Source organism: Typopeltis vanoorti, chromosome 14 (assembly GCF_054136105.1).
Source record: "Typopeltis vanoorti isolate ZY-2024b chromosome 14, IOZ_Tvanoo_1.0, whole genome shotgun sequence".
Classification (NCBI taxonomy): Eukaryota; Metazoa; Arthropoda; class Arachnida; order Uropygi; family Thelyphonidae; genus Typopeltis; species Typopeltis vanoorti.
In genome coordinates this window covers 45,314,474-45,334,548 of record NC_143562.1, presented here as the reverse complement: position 1 = coordinate 45,334,548, position 20,075 = coordinate 45,314,474, and the positions used below count along the sequence as shown (strand labels likewise).

Below are 20,075 nucleotides of genomic sequence, written 5' to 3'. Positions count from 1 at the left end.
GTAATGGGATTGAAATCCAAAAATCAGAATAATTATAGCAAAAAATTTCCTCCCCTTGGTCAGCCCTTGTGGATTAGGAGAAACAAATGACATGGGTATAAAACTGATAGAATTTGCTTTGCAGAATGATTTCACCATAACTAACACACTTTTCTTGCATAAAAGATCACAAAAATGGAAATTGATCTCCCACATGGAAGAACTTGGAACATAATTGAGTATATACTTTAAAAAAAGCTAAATTTAAAACATGTACCAAACCCAACAAGAACTAGATCTTTTCCAGGTGCTGCCACCATAATTTAGTCATAGCAACATTTATGTTGAAATTTGGATTTAGAACCATGAGAAAAATAAGAAGACAAAATTTTAACCTTACACAACTCAAATACCACTAAAGAACTATTTAAAACAAATCTTGCTTATCCTCTTTCTGAAATCCCTGCTGACTCATGATCTTGATGCCTCTTACCGGATGTTTTCAAGGACACTGTTCTCGAGATACTTGTGACATTAAATTTAGAATTATAAACATGTTAACACAAGAATATTTTAATGTTTGCCAAATATTTCAGTCTGAAACTAAGACTTGTGTTAATGTGTTTATAATTCTTGTTTTCAAGGACAGTCATTGAAGCAACTGAAAATATCCTAGGAAGAGAATGCAGCATTAACAAACTTTGGATTACTCAAGAAATATTAGAGCACTGTAATTAGCTGATAAGATTACAACCAATTCAGCACATTGAGAACAGCAATGACTAGACAGATTAAAAAGGAGGTAAAGTTCGTAAAAAATAAATGGTTAACTGAAGAATGTAAAGAAATTGAGGATAATCATTATAAGAATAGCCATACAACAATATACCAAATAAGTAAAAAAAATTAACAATGCTTTTTGTTTGTAAGAACTGGATAATTGAGGATGAGGATGGAACAAATATTACTTAGCATGAAAAAAATATTGAACTGATTGAATTGAATATTTTGGTATGGTTATTTGAGTAAACTGTTCAAATGTGATGATAGCTTGAACTAATCAAAATTTATGATAACAGAGAATGGTGATTATCTTATACTTAGAGAAGAAAGCGCCATCTCAAGATCAAAATCAGGAAAAATGGCAGGAATGACAATATCCCATTACAACTATTTAAAGAAGGGGGGGCAAATATAATATTAGTGCACTCCACAAAATTTGCCAACAGATGTGGCATACTGAAATCTGGCCAAAATATTGGCACACAGTTATCCTTATTCCCATTTCAAAAAAAGGAAACAGCAAAAAATGCAATAATTTGAGAACAGTTAGCCGTGTTAGCCACCCAAGCAAAATATTTTTGGATAGCTTACTCTCATGTATTGAAACAAAAATGGAATTCAATTTTTCAGACTTCTAGGCTGCATTTACAAGGGTAGTTTGAAAAGTTCTTGGCCTAATAATAAAAAAACAAATTTGTAATTTCAAAATTATTTTAATTTTCAACTTAATTTTCCTTAAGACTAATACATTTATTTCAGCTATCTTCCAGAGCCATTATCCTATCCCTGTAGTTGGTTCTCAGTAAGATCTGCAAAATACCCCTCTACAGCTGCAATCACCTCTTGATTCGAAGAAAAATGCTGACCAGCGAGGAAGAGTTTTAGTTTTGGGAAGAAATAAAAATTAGAGGGAGCCAAATCTGGGGATTTGGTGGATGTTCCAACAATTCATAGTGCAGATCCCTTAATTTTCCCATTACAAAACACCTTTGTGGGCAGGTGCATTGTCCTGATGAAAGATGATTTTTTTCTTCTGCAAACCAGGTCTTTTCTCACAAATTTTTTTGTCTAGTCTGGTTAAAAGATTGGAATAATATTCCCCAGTTATTGTTTTACCCTTTTCAAGATAATTAATAAAGAAAATGCCTTTAGCATCCCAAAACACTGATGCTATGACCTTTCTTGCTGATGGGAACCGAGTTTGTCTTTTTTGGCACTGAACAACTGGCTTCTGTCCACTGCTTTGACTGCTGTTTGGATTCTGGTGTGTAATGGTGAATCCAAGTCTCATCCATAGTAATAAATCGACACACAAAATCAGTTTTATTCTTATTAAAATGCTCCAAGCACTGTTCAGAGATTTTCATGTGAGTGCATTTTTGATCTGCTGTGAGCAAGTGCAGCACCCATCTTGCTCAAAACTTTTTCATTTGCAATTCTTCGTGCAAAATGTATCCTACATGTTCTTTTGAAATGCCTGTAGTCTCAGCAATTTAATGCACTTTGACTCGCCTGTCATCCAATACCATATCATGCACTTGATCAATGATTGTTGTTGTTACAATTTTTGTTACAATTTTTGGACGTCCTTCATATGGATCATCTTCAAGGCTGGTATGCCAGGTTTAAACTCGACAGCTCTTAAACCTTTTAAGTTTAAGCTCGGCATTTCTTAATTGTCAGAAATGAAGGAGAAGAGTGCCCATACACTTTTATGAACTTCAAATGAATTTCTTTTAGCATTAAACCTTCTTTTACAAAGAATTTTATAACCGCACAATACTCATTTTTATCCATTTCAAGGGATACAGACGACATTTTTGCTTCAAACAGCTGTATAAAACAAAATACTTGATAGAATGACTTGCAATTTGACATGGATACTTATGATAGATGTAACAACTTAGAAAAAAAAATCTTGCTGATAGTATTGCCATCTATGGTCAAGGCTGAGAACTTTTCAGACCACTCTCGTAGAAAGAACAGGAGTATATTATTGACCACATATTTACGTTCCATATCATTGGAGAAAAATGCATAAATGTAATAAAGTAATGTGCCATAATTTTATTGACCTGCAGAAAGAGATTCTATTTGGCATAATACCCTTGGCAAAATTCTGCATCATTACAAATTAGACAGCAAAATAATATGGCTGATTGAATCCCTGTACTAATTTTCTGGAATGATGGTTGAAATCAAGGGGAATTATAGAACTCCCTTTTCAACAAAGCATGGAATGAGACAGGGGCATAAATTATCACCAATGTTATTTAACTTCTTCCTTGAATATGTTGTAAATGAAGTCCTAGAGAACTGTGATATTGGAGTGATGGTAGGAGGAAGAAGAAGAAACCATCTAAATTTTGCGGATGATCCTACCAGAAAAAAAATTTGGATCTCCAAGATGGCTTAACCATAAGTACCCAAAAATCAAAAACAATGACAATATCTGTGCTTCTGACCAAGAAGGATCTGCTGTGGCAAAAACTGAAAAAAATCCTACTTTAGGATACATGCATAGAAGTAGTTGATCAGTTTAAATACCTAGGCAATATATTTAATAAAGATGGAAGATCACGACAGAATATTAGAACAAAACTAAAACCACTATGGACAGATAACATGCATACAATTTTATGCCTTGTTGACACACTAGTTAATTCAGTATTTTCATATGGAAGTGAAACTTGGACCCTCCTGAAAGAAGATCAAAAGAAGTTGCTGGAATTTGAAATGAGGTACTATAGATGAATCTTAAGATACAGGCACAAAACTGTGCCTGTATCTACCTTTATTTAACAAATAGAAAATCAACTACAATCTCCTTCAAAATAGTTCCATTCTAAGTTGACACACAGCTGCATACAAGGCTGCCAATGTTCAAAGCAATTCTGCAGATCATTTTCTGAAAGGCTGTTGAGGATCTCCATTGTTAGATCCTGAATGAAGGAATCTTGCAAAGAAATCATTCGTTCAGAATACAACATACTAAACTTACTAATAAAGAGAAATACCTGCACATCAGCTGAAATCAAAAAGTGAAACTTCTTCATTTTTTGTATAAAATTTGTATTCTTTATTTCATGTACCATATATTTAAGGTATTGTGATCATATTAAGATTTTATTTGAGTATGTTTTATAAGAGGGATAATCTGACTTAATTTAAGCCTCACTTAAGCTGTGTAAAATGAACTGTGAGTCATCAAATAGTTATGAAATAATAATTCTTGGAAGGTATAAAACTACGTGTACAGCGTAATGCTGGCAGCAGTTGCTTAAGTGGAACGTATATTGACGCAAATTCTGGGAATACAAGAGCATAACAGCATCGGGAAAAGGCAAGGGATGAACCCAAAGGGGTGAAAAGATAAGGACGTGTGCAAAAAGGGGGACTGAGAAAAGAGGGAGCTCTATAGAAGAATATAAGGGGTTGAGCCCGTATCCGAAGACTCTCTGGTCATAACGATTTCCTGTTTTGGTTGTTCGGAAGTTAGCGGGCAGTTTCGCATGGGGGGGTGAAGTCTGTGATAAGATGTCAGACTGCGAGCGCTCTTAAAATGAAGTAGGATTCTATGCAAATCTGAAGATAAAAATTCCAGTCCTAGCAGAATCAAGCCGTCGCTGAAAAGTCCCATCGAGTTGTTCCTGAAACGCAAAGATTTGAGTCCATTTTCGGCAGAAGGAACGAAGATAGCGTAACCTCTACATTGGCGTATGGACAGCCAATAGATGAGAAGTAGCCAGACATACACTTGGTGCAGAAAGACACGGAAAAAGCTCGGTAAGGTACAATTACTCTAATTTTGTTTAAAAGTTCATTAGAAGAGAGAAGATTGTTTATGAATGTGAAATTAAGAAGTGTATTCTAAAGAACTCTGTGGACAGTCTCTATTTAGAAAATTAACCTCCTTTGAGAGTAAGAAGAATTTTTTGGAAGAGATCTTTTGTAATTTTTGTATGTGATAGGATCAACTTGATGCAATAAGAATAGTAGAATTTAGTACCTCAGTAACATTAGAATGTTTGTTAGTTTTCTCTTGCGAGTAATACTACTGAAAGATATTTAGCTCAACTTCATATCTTTTGCTATCTATCCCAATATGCAGTTACTGTGTTTAGCATGCTTTATAAGATTTAATTAGTTTAGAATGTGTTAATCTCTTAGTTAGAGTTTTATTTAGTATTGAGCATAATTGAGTGTATGAATTTTGTATTGTGTTTTTGATATTCCAATAAACATGTCATATTTACCTGAACCTGAGTCATGCCTGATTACAATTCCAACTTACCACTTATAAAAATAGAACCTATTTTGGAGGGAAGGATTTAGAGAGTGAATATAATAATAGATTTAGGTCACGACTGCAATAATCTGAATCTATACGGCAGTTTAAATAAGATATTGTGTAAGAAAGCTAAGAATCTAGTATTGTCTCCCTGAGTAAGGATCTTTTCTACTATAGGATACTGGCTGGTGCAGCAAAATATAAATTCGCCAGTATCCAAAGAGGAAACAATCCTAGACATAAGAATAAGATGAAAGTAAGTGAATAAAGAGAAGAAAGAATAAATAACGAAAGGTAAATGTATAACAATAGAGCAGCCGGTAGGATTTTGATTGTATAAGGTTTAGGTAAGAAAGGATAGATTTAAGTAAACAACTAATATAAGTATAAATCACATATAGAAACTAAAGAGACATCGATATAACACCATTGTTTTTGCTTTTGCATCTTCTACTGATAAAAAATCGGTTCCTTTGATCTTTGGGAAGTGGTAAAAGTCGCAGGGAGTCAGGTCTGGTGAATAGGGCAGGTGCTCAAGCACAGTGATGTTGTGATTAGCTAAAAACTACTTCGTAGACAAAGCATTGTGGACTGGCACGTTGTCTTGATGCAAAATCCAACTGTTTCTCCACAATTGTGATCGTTTCCTTCTCACACTTTTATGCAATTTTGTCAAGATTTCAAGGTAATACTGCTGATTTACTGTCTGGCCACTGGGAATCCACTCCGCCATTATAATACCTTGATACCGAAGAAAACAATCAACATGGCCTTGAACTTCGAACAACTTATGCGGCTTTTTTTTAGGTCTTGGAGATGTTGATGACTTCCATTGCATTGATTTTCTCTTGGTTTCCAGATCGTGTGTAAATATCCAAGTTTCATCACAAGTAATTACTGAATTCAACAAACTGATCCATCCTTAATGCATTGCAAAAGGTCCAAACACAGTTCCTTGTGATGTTCTTTTTTGTTCATCTGGCATTTTTGGAACCATTTTGGAACATGAAAAAGGTTTATGCAAATAAACCTTTTTCATGTTCAATTCTTCCATTAAAATGTGTCAAACACTTTCCCTGTCCAAATGAACTTTCTCAGCTACAGCTTGAACACCTAACATTCTGTCTTTTCTAATCACATCTTGCACTTTTTTTAATGTTGTCATCAGTAACTGCTGTGTGCGTGTGTGTGTGGTTTGCGGCCTGGGCAATCATCATCTTTCATACTTTCTCTGCCTTCCAAAAATCGTTTGTGCCATTCAAAAATGCGTGCACAAGACATGCACTCTTCACTGTAAGCTTCAGTCAATAATTGAAAAATTTCCATCACGGATTTCTTCAGTTTCACAAGAAACTCTATGTTCACTCTTGCACTCCAACATTTTTCGACCGAGGGTAATACAACGTCTATGTTCGAACACGCATCCACTCATACTGAGCAAAGCAATGGAGTTGAGCCTTGTCTCATGGTGATAGGTTAGAACATGCTCTATAACCATCTCTTTGTCACCCCCCTCCCACTCTCCATTCCCAAGCCATATGGTTAGTCTCGTTTTTTTGTGTTGATCCTCATACACAGATTATGTCACAAATTTTGAAATAAGACAAAGAATCAGTTCTATTGCAAGTCCAGGAGATAACATTATAACTAAGATTTGAAGGAAACATCTTAAGTGGCTTGGTCATATCAACAGATCAAATGGTCTATCAACTCTTTTTCAAGTTCCAGGAACTCAAAAAAGAGGCAGAACTAGAATAAACTGGATAGATGATATAAAAAAATTGGACAGGTGCTTCTCTTATAGAGTTGAAAGCAAAGTGTCAATCAAGGACCTAGGGGAAGATTTTTGTGAAGAATATTTCCTGATATCTACACTACAGTCCTTTGTGTACTATGGGAAGAAGAAGATGGTTTTTTCTTTTTTTCTAGATTGTCCTCAGTTGTTCCAAATATTACTTGGTCATCTAAAAAAAGTAAGTTATTTAATAAAACTATTTTCTAATTTAATTCCTTCTTTGTTGATTATTTTCCATTCTTTGATTATTTCATTCATATATATTCCAAAAGAATATTGTAGAGAGGAGCATCCTTGTCTAAGACATCCTTTTACTTCAAATGTTTTGGTCCTGTTTTCAGCTCTTTTTATGCTTATTATTGTTTTCTCATATAGGCTATCAAAATGATTTGTAAAGGCAAGCAGTTTTTTTAGTATATCAAAGAGATTATAGCTGTCTGTCTTATCAAAAACGTTTTTATAATTATTAATATTAGATGTGTTTCTAAGTTGAATTATCTTCTTTTCTCAGTTAGTAGTTTGAAGCTGAATATATGACCTATGCAGAATCTCTTTTCTAAAACCATTCTGTTCTTTATTTTCATTTGTAATTTTTTATAGTATAGGGTTGATTCTGTTCTTCAGTATTTTGGCATGTATCTTATAACCTATGTTTAATAAATTTATTCCTCTGTAGTTGTCACAGTTATTTTTTTCTTTCTCAAAGATGGGAATCACACTTGCATGATTCCAGTCATTGGGTATTCCTTGAGTGTTATATATTTTGTTTATTAAAAATCTGATCCTGACAGCCTCTGTTTATCCTAAATACAGGCTGTTCTTCACCAGGCTTCCCTTCTCAACTGTTTCTCAAGTATACTTGCATAAATCTTACCAGAAACACTCAGTAGGGAAATACCTTTATGTGAGAATTACTTTTGTAATTCTCACATTCAGTTTTATTTCCCTTTTTATATATGGTGACTATAAGAGCTGTACTCCAATCATCTGGAATTCTTCTCTCTGTCCAAGCATTCTGAACTATGCAGTTCCACTCTGCAAGACTTTTAGCCTCCATATCGAGCATTTCTGGTCGAATATCATTTACTCTCACTGCCTTTCTGCATTTCTGGCTTTTGATGGTGTTTTCTACTTCAAGTATGGATATGTATTCCTGATTCATGTCTTTTGAGTGTTTTTTTATCCTTGCTGTCACTGCTTGTTTCGTTTAGTAATTTTTTTAATTACTCCATACATCAAGGATACCTTTTTCTCCAGTTTTCATGTCATCTTTATCACCTCTAATTCTTTTTACAGCACTCTTCCTTCTGAGCTTCTTCAACAACCTCCAGAATATCTTGCACTTTACTAAATTTAGTTTAATCCTTAATCCAAGTGTAAGCAAACAAAGTTTGTGCCTGAATGTATCTTCAGGACCGAGGCAACTCATAGCAAAGGTGGACCAAGCTCTCATCACTCCTTGTCTTAGTATCACCCTTAATGCAAAGCACATCTCCTTGCAGATATGTATAATGCTATGCATTAAGGGAAGGGCCACTACCTAGACCGGTTTCGACCTTTATTGAGGTCTCATCAGTGGGAGCCAGACCCAGGAGGTGGTGATACTAAGGCAGAAGCAATGGAAAAGTCATATTTACCTATATGAGTTGCCAAAAGGTGTACCATCTTATTATTAAATTACTCTGGATTTAGAGAAAGCTGTTGGAAGTTTTTTTTCCCACTTGGTTAGACTATAATAAATTTAGTTTAATCATTTATCCAGAGTAATTTAATAATAAGGAGTCAGTGTAAAAGTTATGCAGTATGGTTTATGGTGATAGTGATGAATAAGAAACATGCCATTTCAAAACTGTTTTGTTCACTGGTGCTGATTTTAAGCATTCAATCATGGATATGGCAGATAGTGAAAATGATGTTCCATTAGACATGAGCCATATCTGAAACCATGAAGAATTTGCATACATTGATTAAATGTCAATAAGATTTTGAGGATGAAATTTTGTTGGAAATTGCAGCTAAACAAATGTTAGAAAAACATGAAAGTGATGAAAATGATACTCCTGAGCTTGAACAAGTGATTACCATGATGCTAGAAAATTATTATTGGACAGTGACTTTATCTCAGACAGTAAACAATGAAGGTAGTGCCATATCTGCATTAGATACCAGTATTCTGGTTTTGTTTAATTGCAGTCATTCAGAAAAAAAAAAAAAAAAGAAGCAGCTACACTTGATTAATTCCTATAACATCATTAACTGCCAAGTACTGCAGGTGTGTTTATTATGTATATACCGTATTTGCCAGCATTTAAGATGCACTTTTTTTCCCTAAAAATTTGTCTCAATACCATGATGATAGTCATTATGCTGAAGGTTGAAATTTCAGTCAGAATTTTGATTAGTCTAAATTTGTTTTTTTATGATTCTACTTTCACCTGTTTACAATATGTGATTTCGAGTTAAACATGTAAGAAATTTAAAATAAATAACTGTAACTAATTAAAGAACACAACAAATATGTTCTGTATAGTGAAATGGAACTTAATGCATCTGGTTTCATTTAAAGCACAGTGCCCAATAGTTGTCCATCCACTGCTTGACAGCTTGCACTTGTGCAGTTTCATAATGACAATTGACAAGTCGTGTCCAAGAGTCTTTCAATACAATAGAATTAGTGATATTCTAGCGTTTAAGATTATTATTAATCCATGGAAGGTAAATTATAGCCATTAGTATAATATTGCTTTCAAATTTGGTGTTATTGCATGTGCAAAGTAAAATTGCAACCGAACAGCACTATTATTTTGGGCTGCCGCCAACCAGAAAAATGATACGAACTTGGAGAAAACAAGATCAGGACTTAAAAGAGGCTAAACGTAATAAACATAATCTCCCTAAAGGAATTGTAAAATGGCCAGCACTTGAGGAAGAATTAAAAATGTGGATATTAGACAACAGCAAATTGAGTATTTCAGTATCTACAAAAATTATTATTCACGAATCAGAATTACTGGCAACAGATGGAGGTATCGTTGAATTTTCAGGTTTAACATCATGGTGCTATAGATTTATGAAAAGAAATAACCTGTGTATGCAAATGAAAACAAAAATATTACATAAGATGCCAGATGAATATGAAAATAAAGTTATTGACTTTTATGATATATGATAGTTCCATTTTACAAAAGTGGTGCAAAAACTGATGTGTCTAACTACCGACCTATCAGTATATCTGGTGTGGTAGTGAAGATTTTAGAGAAGTTGGTAAGAACTCACATGCAGAAATTGGTAGACAAACAAGTCATACTATGCAAGTAGCAGCATGGGTTTACTAAAGGAAGGTCATGTTTTAGCAATTTGCTCATATTTTATAACAATGTTATGGCACAGTTGGATAAAGGGAATGGATACACTATGAAAATGTTGGATTTTACTAAGGCATATGATAGGATACCACACGAAAGGCTGTTGCATAAACTGGAAAATATGAGATTGGAATATAAACTCTTGACTTGAATCAGGAGATGGTTGACAGACAGATATCAAAAACTGGTATACAGTGGGTGTGAATCTACCAGACTAAAAGTGACCAGCAGTGTACCTCTGGGTTCAGTCCTTGGACCATTATTGTTCTATACATTAATGACATCAGGCAGGGTCTAACATCATGCAATAGTTTGTCAATGATGCGAAGATAGGCAGAGCAATCAGGATGCTACTGATATTCAGCACTTAAAAAATGATTTGAATAGGCTGGAAATTTGGGCAAACGAAAATGGCTCTCAGTTTATGGTGAGATTTCCAGTAGCATATTATGTTAGCATGATTATGCTACAAGAAACTTGGCATATTGGTGGATAGGAATTTGAAGTTTAAAAGTCACATAGCAAAAGTTGCAAATACAACTCAGAGGATTATTATTATTATTATTCCGGGCAATTCCAATTTAGATTATAACAACAGATTGCAAGTATCTGGATTACAGACTCTGGTTAACAGGAGAAAGAGGGGGTAATATGATAGAGGTCTATAAACTTTTGAATGGGTGTTATAGGATATTATCTAATAAAATTTTTTGTTATATGGAAGGTGAGGAGAGAACACAGGAACATCCATGGAAGTTAAGGTTGTTTGCAGTCAAGGATAAATATGATTTGGAAGCGAATCTTGACATGTAAGGATAAGGAAGTAATTTTGCCTCTTAATAAGGCTTTGATAAGACCACACCTGGATTATTGTGCACAGATTTGGTCTCCTGGATTACAAGGAGATGAAGAAGCTGTGGAAAGGGTGCAAGAAAAGTTATAAAGATTATATCTGGATTATGGGATTTAGATTATTACAACAGATTGCAAGTATCTGGATTACAGACTCTGGTTAACAGGAGAAAGAGGGGGTAATATGATAGAGGTCTATAAACTTTTGAATGGGTGTTATAGGATATTATCTAATAAAATTTTTTGTTATATGGAAGGTGAGGAGAGAAAACACAGGAACATCCATGGAAGTTAAGTTTGTTTGCAGTCAAGAAAGGGGTAAGAGCTAGGCTTTTCATTCACAGAGCAGTGAGTGAGTGGAATAGTTTGCCTTTAGGAGTAGTGAGTGCATCTAGTGTGAATGAATTTAAAGGAAGGTATGACAGCTAGTTTGGGTGATTTATAGCCTCTCTCGATGAGTCCTTGACTCCCTGGAGGACTCAGATAATAATAGTTATTACTGCTAGGAAACAAGAGAACTTGGAACTGTCCAAAATAGGAAATATGGATGAGGTATCTAGGACATGTGATATGCCTTCAAACAAAACAAGATAAGATGTTATAATTATTTTCAAAAATGTATAATTTTTTTTTCCAATGAAATTATTTTTATAACAAAAATTTACTTTAATTAAGTGAATATAATATTACTTTAATTAAGTGAATATTTTTTTTTTTACTTAAAACAAATTGCTTATGTTTGAGTTAATAGTCCTACTCAATAAACAAAAAACTTGTCTTTTGTCTTATGTATATACACCTTTTATACTCTTGCCATGCAACTTCATTGCATGGCAAGATATTTTCAACATGTGGGGCATTTCAGCATATTTTCAACAAGTGGGGCAGCTGTTTAATTGTGCTAAATTATACTATTCAAGATGTGGTGTGACAGAAGGCTGTTAAGGATATCATATACTGAAAGGTGTACAAATGAATGGGTGTTAGAAAAGATCAGTATAACTCTAAGGCTATTTAAGGATATTGATGGAAGAAAGTTAAAATATTTTGGACACATTAAAAAGATGGGAGGGGGACTTCTCAAAACAGTAACAGAAGGTAAAGTTCCTGGAAAAAGAGGAAGGGATAGACCATCAATGAGATGGATGGATGGTGTGTGTGTGTGGAGTGACTGATCTTCAGAGAGTTGAAGCCTCCAGTAATGAAAACAACAGGATTACATGGCAAGGCTGGTGTGGTACATCACCTGCATCAGAGTGACCATACAGCATCTGTGGATGCCCAGTGAGCATATAGATAGATAGAAGATAGATGTGGTCCAATTAACTGGAATCCCCTGCATGAATCATTATGTACATTACCTGTTATAACTTTTTTTTTTTTAAAGTTTATTCACATATTTCTCCTGTTGATGTGTATTTGCAAGAATTTGCATGAAACTGGTAGAGTGATCATTAAAAATTATTTTGCAACCCTACATTTAAAGAAATAATACTGTAAATAAAGCAGTTTGATTGCAAATGACTTACTTCCTCCTGTTAAAGAATAATGATCAGTTTGGTAATTTCAGCAATACTGTTATATTCTCAACATAGTAGCAGATATTTTATTGAATTCTTGATTAGAAATAAGAGACTACTTTTTGACTAATCCAAAATTTGACAAATTGCCTTTGTAAAAAGTATATAGGATGGTACTGTATGCCAACAGATGTGAGATCCCTTGACACTTCTGTGCATGGCAGAAGAAGATTAATCCATTCCAATCAATGCATTTTCTGGGGCGAGTGTTTATTATTATACCTTGAAAAATTAGCTTTTCTTTTATGAGAATTCTAGTTTTTAAAGTGGTAACTATTTTGCTTGCACAACAGTTGGAAAATTTTACATATAAAGCATGTGATTTCACATGTTGGTGATGAATTCATACATCGTCTTATTCCTTTCTACCCTTCAACATGAATTGATTCTTCTTGGCAATGCACCAGCCTGGGTTCTCACATCTGTGGTCAGACAATAGTTAATTTTTCAGTTAAAAGTCATCGACTAAAAATATCAGTTTAATGTTTATGTTCTTTAAATATATATTTTCAGCTTATATGTTTCACAGATTCATGGTCTACATATATTCATAAGATTCCACAAATGCTTTTTACATTTCCCTTATTTTAGAGAGATGAAAGAAGAGAATATGAAAGTGCAGAGGAACAGATTGGAAGAGTGGTTGGCCATGTTGCACCTTCATTATTATTAACTAGCTTTTCTGAAGCTTGCTGTTTTTTTTTGGGTGAGAATATCTTAAATTATTCATATTTAAAAATTAGAAAAATTTCATCCAGGGATCAAAGTATATTCCATTTCATAATTCATTTAAGATTGATTAATTAATTAAAAAAAGACAAAAACTGTTGAGATCTTTCTGAGCAATAAATACAAAATGTTATATTCAGGCAATGACAATCAAGAAAAAAAAGGAGTAGCCATAGTATTCAACACTAAATATGAGGCTAATCTTCTTGAATGGTAGGCAGTCTCAAGTAGGGTGATGTGGGCAAATATGAGAATGGGGAACTGGACAATGACACTTATTTGTGCCTATGGTCCCACAGAAGGTTCTACTAAGGTAGAAGTGGAGGAATTTTTTGATGCTTTAGAAAAAGCAACTGACACAATGAAAAAGGAAAAGTTGGTCCTTGTTGGAGATCTAAATGGCAGAGTAGGAAATGATTGTCAGACATACAAAAATATTTTGGGAAAAATTGGAGAAAAGAGCAAAGCTAATAATAATGGCAAATACCTGTTGGATTTCTGCTCACGACATGGACTGGTTATTACTAACACCATGTTCCAACATAAAAATGTGCACAAATTCACATGGAGAGAAGAAGCAAGGAATAAGAAAAGTCTCATTGACTATGTTATTGTTGATAGTGATGTTTTCTCCCTGGTGCAGGACCAGAGTGTACAGAGGATTTGAAATTGGAAGTGATCACCATTTCGTCTTGAGCAGGATGAAATTGAATTTCATATTGAAAAAAAGAACATGTAAGAAAGTTTTAAAAGTTGAGCAGCTCTCAGATGTGAACTGTAGACTAAAATACACAAATATTATTCAAGAAAAAATGAGAGTTGGAGAGCAGGAATCAAACCTTGGAGATTCATTGGCAAACTCTGAAGAAAACATTGATTGATTCAGCCAGAGAGGTATGTGGTGAGGTTGTCTGCAAGGATAGAAAAATCAGAACTCCATGGTGGACACAGGAAGTTAAAAAGGCAGTGAAGAAAAAGAAAGAAGAATGCATATCAAAAGTTCCAGGCAAATAAGTCAGCTTGTGCTCTTAGAGCATACAGAGACAAATGTAAGAAAGCTAAACACTGTGTAAAACTAGCTAAACGAAAGTCATGGGAGGACTTTGGTAAGAATATAGAAAATAAATATCAAGATGGTGGCAAAATATTCTGGAGGTTGTTGAAGGAGCTTAGAAATGGAGGAAAGAGTGCTGTAAAAGGAGTTAGAGATGATAAAGGTGACATGAAAACGAGAGAAAAAGATATCCTTGAAGTATGGAGTAATTACTTCGAAAAATTGCTAAATGAAACAAGCAGTGGTAAAAAAACACTCAACGGACATACAGTCATGAATACACATCCGTACTTGAAGTAGAAAAGGCCATCAAAAGCCTGAAATGTGGAAAGACAGCAGAAGTAGATGATATTCGACCAAATATGCTCAAGTATGGAGGTATAAAAGTCGTAACAGTTGTTGCACTGCATAGTTCAGAAGGCCTCGACAGAAGGATGAATTCCAGATGATTCGAGTAGAGCTCTCACAGTACCCATATATAAAAATGGAAATAAAACTGAATGTGAGAATTACAGAGGCATTTCATTATTGAGTGTTCCTGGTAAGATATATGCAAGTATACTTGAGAAACGGTTGAGAAGCTTGGTGAAGAACAAGCTGGATTCAGGCCATATAGAGGCTATCAAGATCAGATCTTCGCTTTGCAACAAATAGTTGAGAAAGCATGGGAATATAACAAAGATCTGTATTTAAGTTTTGTCGATCTGGAAAAGGCATATGACAATGTGCCAAGAGAGAAGCTATTTAAAATGATACAGTATATGGTGTTAATGGGGCATTATATCAAGCAATACGTGGTCTTTATTTGAGTTGTAAGTCAGCAGTTAGAATTGAAGAAATTACAGGAAGATATTTTAATGTTAAATCTGGTATCAGACAAGGATGTACATTATCCCCTCTCTTATTCATTATCTATATGGATCACATTATGAAGGAAAGTGGTATTAAACCTGATATCAAAATTAATCTCAGCTCTTTGCTTTATGCGGATGATGTTATACTTCTAAATAAATCTGCTGCAAGTTTGAAGATTCCCTGACTAAATTGAATAACTGTTGTAATAGATATGGTATGAAGCTCAGCATTGCAAAGACAATGAAAATAGACAGAAACATGAAAAATATCAAATGTATTGTGAATGGAGAACTTATAGAACAAGTAAAACATTTCAGCTAAGTACTTAGGCATGATTTTTGCTGAAGATGGCAAATTAAATATGGAAATAGACAATAGAATCAACGAAGTTGGTATGGTAGGAGGTCAATTGAATAAATTCTTATGGAATAAGAGAGAAATTAGTTGGAACACTAAATTAGCTGTATATAAGACAGTGTTTAAACCAATTTTAACTTATGGATCTTAGAGCTGGGTTAGAAGTGAAACACTTTACCAAAGACTAGAGACTGCAGAAATGAAAGTCCTGAGAAAGATTAGGGCCATGAACAGATGACAGCAATGGCAATATCATATTAAAAATGAGGATGTTAGGAAAGAACTTGATATTGTCAGCATCCAGGAATGCATTAGCAGAGCTAATCTCAGGTGGTATGGTCACTTAAGCGGAATGGGAGAGGAAAGATTAGCAAAACAAGTGTTCTCTGCCAGGTTGGCAGGAAAAAGACCTAGAGGAAGACCAAGATATAGGTGGATTGATACAGTAATAAGTGCCTTAGAAGGCAGAAATATAAGACCTGATAATATTGGCATCTTGACATTTAACAGACTGATTTGGAGGAAAATTGTAGATAGGAAGTTAGTATTGATGTAAATTTTTCATGTAGTACTATCATATCCTGTATACCCCCCCCTTGAGGGTATATATCAGGAATTTGCTGATGATTATTCAGATATTTGTATTATTCAAATTTCGTTAAATGCATATATAATTAACTAGTAATCATATACAGAAAATGTACAACTCATACTTCATTAGTCATCCTTTACAGTTTAGTTATAATTAACATGAAGCTAAATAAAACTTCCAAGTCCCTGTTGTTGTCTTTACTTAGATGTTCATTTAATTATTGTTTGAAGAGGCTTGTAGACCTCAATGACTCAAAAGTGGTTCATTACATTAAGCTGCACAGATTGTTATTGTGTAAATTAGGGGACCCAACACATATGCCTTTGGGTTTTAACGTACCTCGGAAAATTGGTCTATCCTCAACGGAATCCACACCAATCATGGCAGATGTGCAGACCACCTTTACAAATGGGGCATGATTGCCTCACCCAGGTATTACTGTGGATCACCCTGCCAGACAATTTACCATATTACAGTAGAATGTGCCCAACTTTCATACAGTGGAAACCTGTCAGCCTTCATCCATGCTACACCAAGTGCAGTCAACTGGATAATCAACCTAGACATTCATTTGTAGCCTATTTTTGAGTGTCTGTCCTTTGAGTATTATTATATCTTATTATCTTACATATGTCTATTATTATGTTCATATATGTTAAAGATTAATGTGATGTAACTTTTCATGTGTTAGCCTTATGCTAAATGAATAGCTGCACTGAAGGATTTAGATTATTTATGTGAAGCATTGGAAGAAGGATATTATCCAGTATATCAAATTTGAATTATTGGAAGGTGTCTCTTTCAGATGACACAAAAATAAGTACTGGTTTCTCTACGTGTTATCTTAGTAGCTTCCCGTAATGAGTCCTTGGATTCATTTTGAGAAGCTATTATATGCCATATGATCTGCACTGTTGACTATAACATTGCTCAGTCTATCCATATAAAGATTCCTCTCATCGTGACAAGAATCAGACCTGGGTCTTCTCGAATCAAAAGGTGCATGTCTGATCATTTTTACAACATTATGAAAGCATTTAGTTTAAATGTTGATATAATGCATTATACATCATCAGAGATATCTGATGCAAGAATAATGGTAATAAAACTTGAACAGGATATTCAATCACGGTATCAAATAACTTAGGACAGCCATGAGTGGTGCATGTTGTGTATTGTGAATGCTGCCAAAATATTAGATAAATAAACTTAATAATATTAAGTTTATTTATTGTAGCTTTTTGTTTTATGTGAGTGTGTGATAGACTGAATTATTTAGATTTAAGTAAAACTTGTATGCATATTTGCTTAAAGTAAATGTTATTGGTATGGCACCAGTATGTACTAGAACAGTGGCAGCTAAGATGGCCTTATTGGGTGAGTTGAATTTGCATGATTTTATTTAGTGTAACATGTGGGAGATATATTTATTATGGAAATTGAAAGGTTTGTGGAAGGAGAGCAAAACAGGTGCGTGAGTACGTATAAGCATTTTGAGAGTTAGTGCTAGTTGTGATAGTAGATAGTGTAGATAGTATTGGCAGTGGACTTGAAAATGTTAATATTAGAGATAATGTTGCAAGTGTAGTGGTGGAGGGACAAGAGAATGAAGAGAACTTCAGTAAGGAAATAGCACTTATGTGTAGTCCTTCACAGGCCAAAGTGTGAAACTGAAAAATTGCAGAAATGTTGAGATTAATAAGCTGGGGGGGGGACAAAAAACTATCTGGTATTGAGCTGAAGAGAGTAAAAGAAAGAGGTCTGAGGTAAGAAATAAGATTGTATAAATAAGAAAAAGAGACTAAAAAAGAACATTTTTATGGTGATTCTATGATAAGACTTAATGAAAACGTGTCAAAATCTTGTTTCCTTGGTGCAAAAATTAATAATATTAGCGATGCTGTCAGGATGCAAAAAAAAAAGTAAAGTGAAAATTTGATTGTTTTGTCTGGCACCAATAACTGAGAGATGAGAAGTAATGTATAGGGAAGGATGTGAAGAAATTATGAGAAGTGAAAAAGAAGAGCGAGAGAGTGAAGATTCTAAGTCTGCTGCCACACTATGATAGAGGTGAACTGAGAACGAGGATGATAGCAAATCAATCAGTATGCAGGTTCTGCAAAAGAAATTATGCAGAATTTGTGGATTATTATCTGAATTTGATGATTACAGTATTGTTGATCATATCCATAGTTATAGGCAAATTATAGAAAAGACAAATGAATATGTGTGGACTTTTATAAACATTAGACTCCATCAAAACCTCAGCTATCCTGGAATCACCATTAAAACAGAATAGAGAAACATATAGTCATGCCACATCTGTTATTAAGTTGCATAAGGAAAGTGAAAATTTTCCAATAAATAGAGGAATAAGACAGAGAGATGCAATATCTCCCAAACTCTTGGCATCTACATTAGAGGAAGGTTTTCATGAATTGAACTGGAAAAATGGAGGAATTAAAATTAACAGAAAGAAACTAATTCATCTGTGTTTTGCTGATGAAATAGTTTTCTTAGCAGAGCTATAGAAGAATGAAGAAGAAGATGCAGAACATATATTAAACATATCAAAAATACCCTGTTGTTGAGCTGAATGATGGTATGATTGTTTGTGCAGATATCTTCCTGTATGTGTAGGTTTTCTATAAACAGAAATGCAAGATAGGTTTCTATTCTATCAATAATTTAGCCCATGGATGGCAACAGACACAGGGGAAGACCAAAGAAGAGATGCCAGGATGAAATTGTTAGGATTGCTGGAATGTAGTGGATGAGTAAAGCTGAAAATAGAATGGAATTGAGAAAATTGGGGAGACCTTTTTCCAGCAGTGGACCAATCTAGATTGAAGAAGAAGATCGACTGTGCTTAAATGGATTTAGAGCTAGGTGTTTAGAGACAGCTTTGTTCACTGAGAGTGTGGGAATCCAAAGTCAGGAAAACTAAAGGAATTATGGTGGATGCAGATGACTGTGTGTGTGTGTGTGTGTGTGCAGGCAGCCTATGAGACAAGAATGAACAAAAAATGTGCAATCTAGTTTCTCAAGCAACATCAATTGGGTAGTCTGTACAAGATATAAAAGTGGTTGGGGCCTTAGGGGATGTACTGTCACAGTTTCTATACACTGATGATAAGGTATCATTAATAAGAGGGAAATGTAAGCATTAGTAAGATTTGGCTGGCAGATGTAGTTACAGGAATAGAATGCAAAAGGTTTAATATCAGGGAGGATAGAAAAGATACAATGTGAAGAAGGATATTGCTGATAATAGCAGGTGGATTATAGCTGAAAAAAGTAGGAGACAGGCAGTTGGATAGCATTTCTTTTGAGGTAATAGTCTGAGATTAGGCCAGTAGAACAAAATGTATATACCAGGTAATCCAAAAGTCACAGAAAAAGTAAAAATTCAATAATTCGAAAAGTATAGACAGTAGCATGATGCAGTTTTCACAGAAATGCACAGAAATACATGGGATTTTTTTAATAACGAAAAATTTTATTGCCAGAATAGTTACATTTGTCATCGACAGGTGGCGCTGTAGCAGTCCCGGAGCTGCTACCTGCCACTATTTAAACCATGAAGTATGTAGATTTCAGATGTAGTGAATACTGAAGTTAAACATTCTGCCAAGGTGAGACATGTTATCATTACGAGATAAAGCATTTTTAGTTAAGCTGTATTATCAGAACTCCGAATGTGCAAGTGTGTTTGCACACCTATCGTTCGATGCAAGGTATTAGAAGTGGAAAGGGACCGATGTCTTATTCCTCACTGATAGCTATGATGAAAAGGTTTGAGGACACTGGCAATTTGGAAGCACGTGCAAGAAGCGAGACACC

General features: G+C 34.5%; 1 protein-coding gene across 1 annotated transcript in view; it reads left to right on the top strand.

Moving 5' to 3' along the window:
- LOC150099417 (NPC intracellular cholesterol transporter 1-like) overlaps nt 1-20,075 on the top strand; it is a 477,548-nt gene that overhangs the window by 209,025 nt on the left and 248,448 nt on the right. Inside the window, exon 12 of the mRNA XM_090404409.1 lies at nt 13,237-13,351. Within this exon, the coding sequence (XP_090260535.1) occupies nt 13,237-13,351 (115 nt within the window). The remainder of the gene's footprint in view (nt 1-13,236; nt 13,352-20,075) is intronic.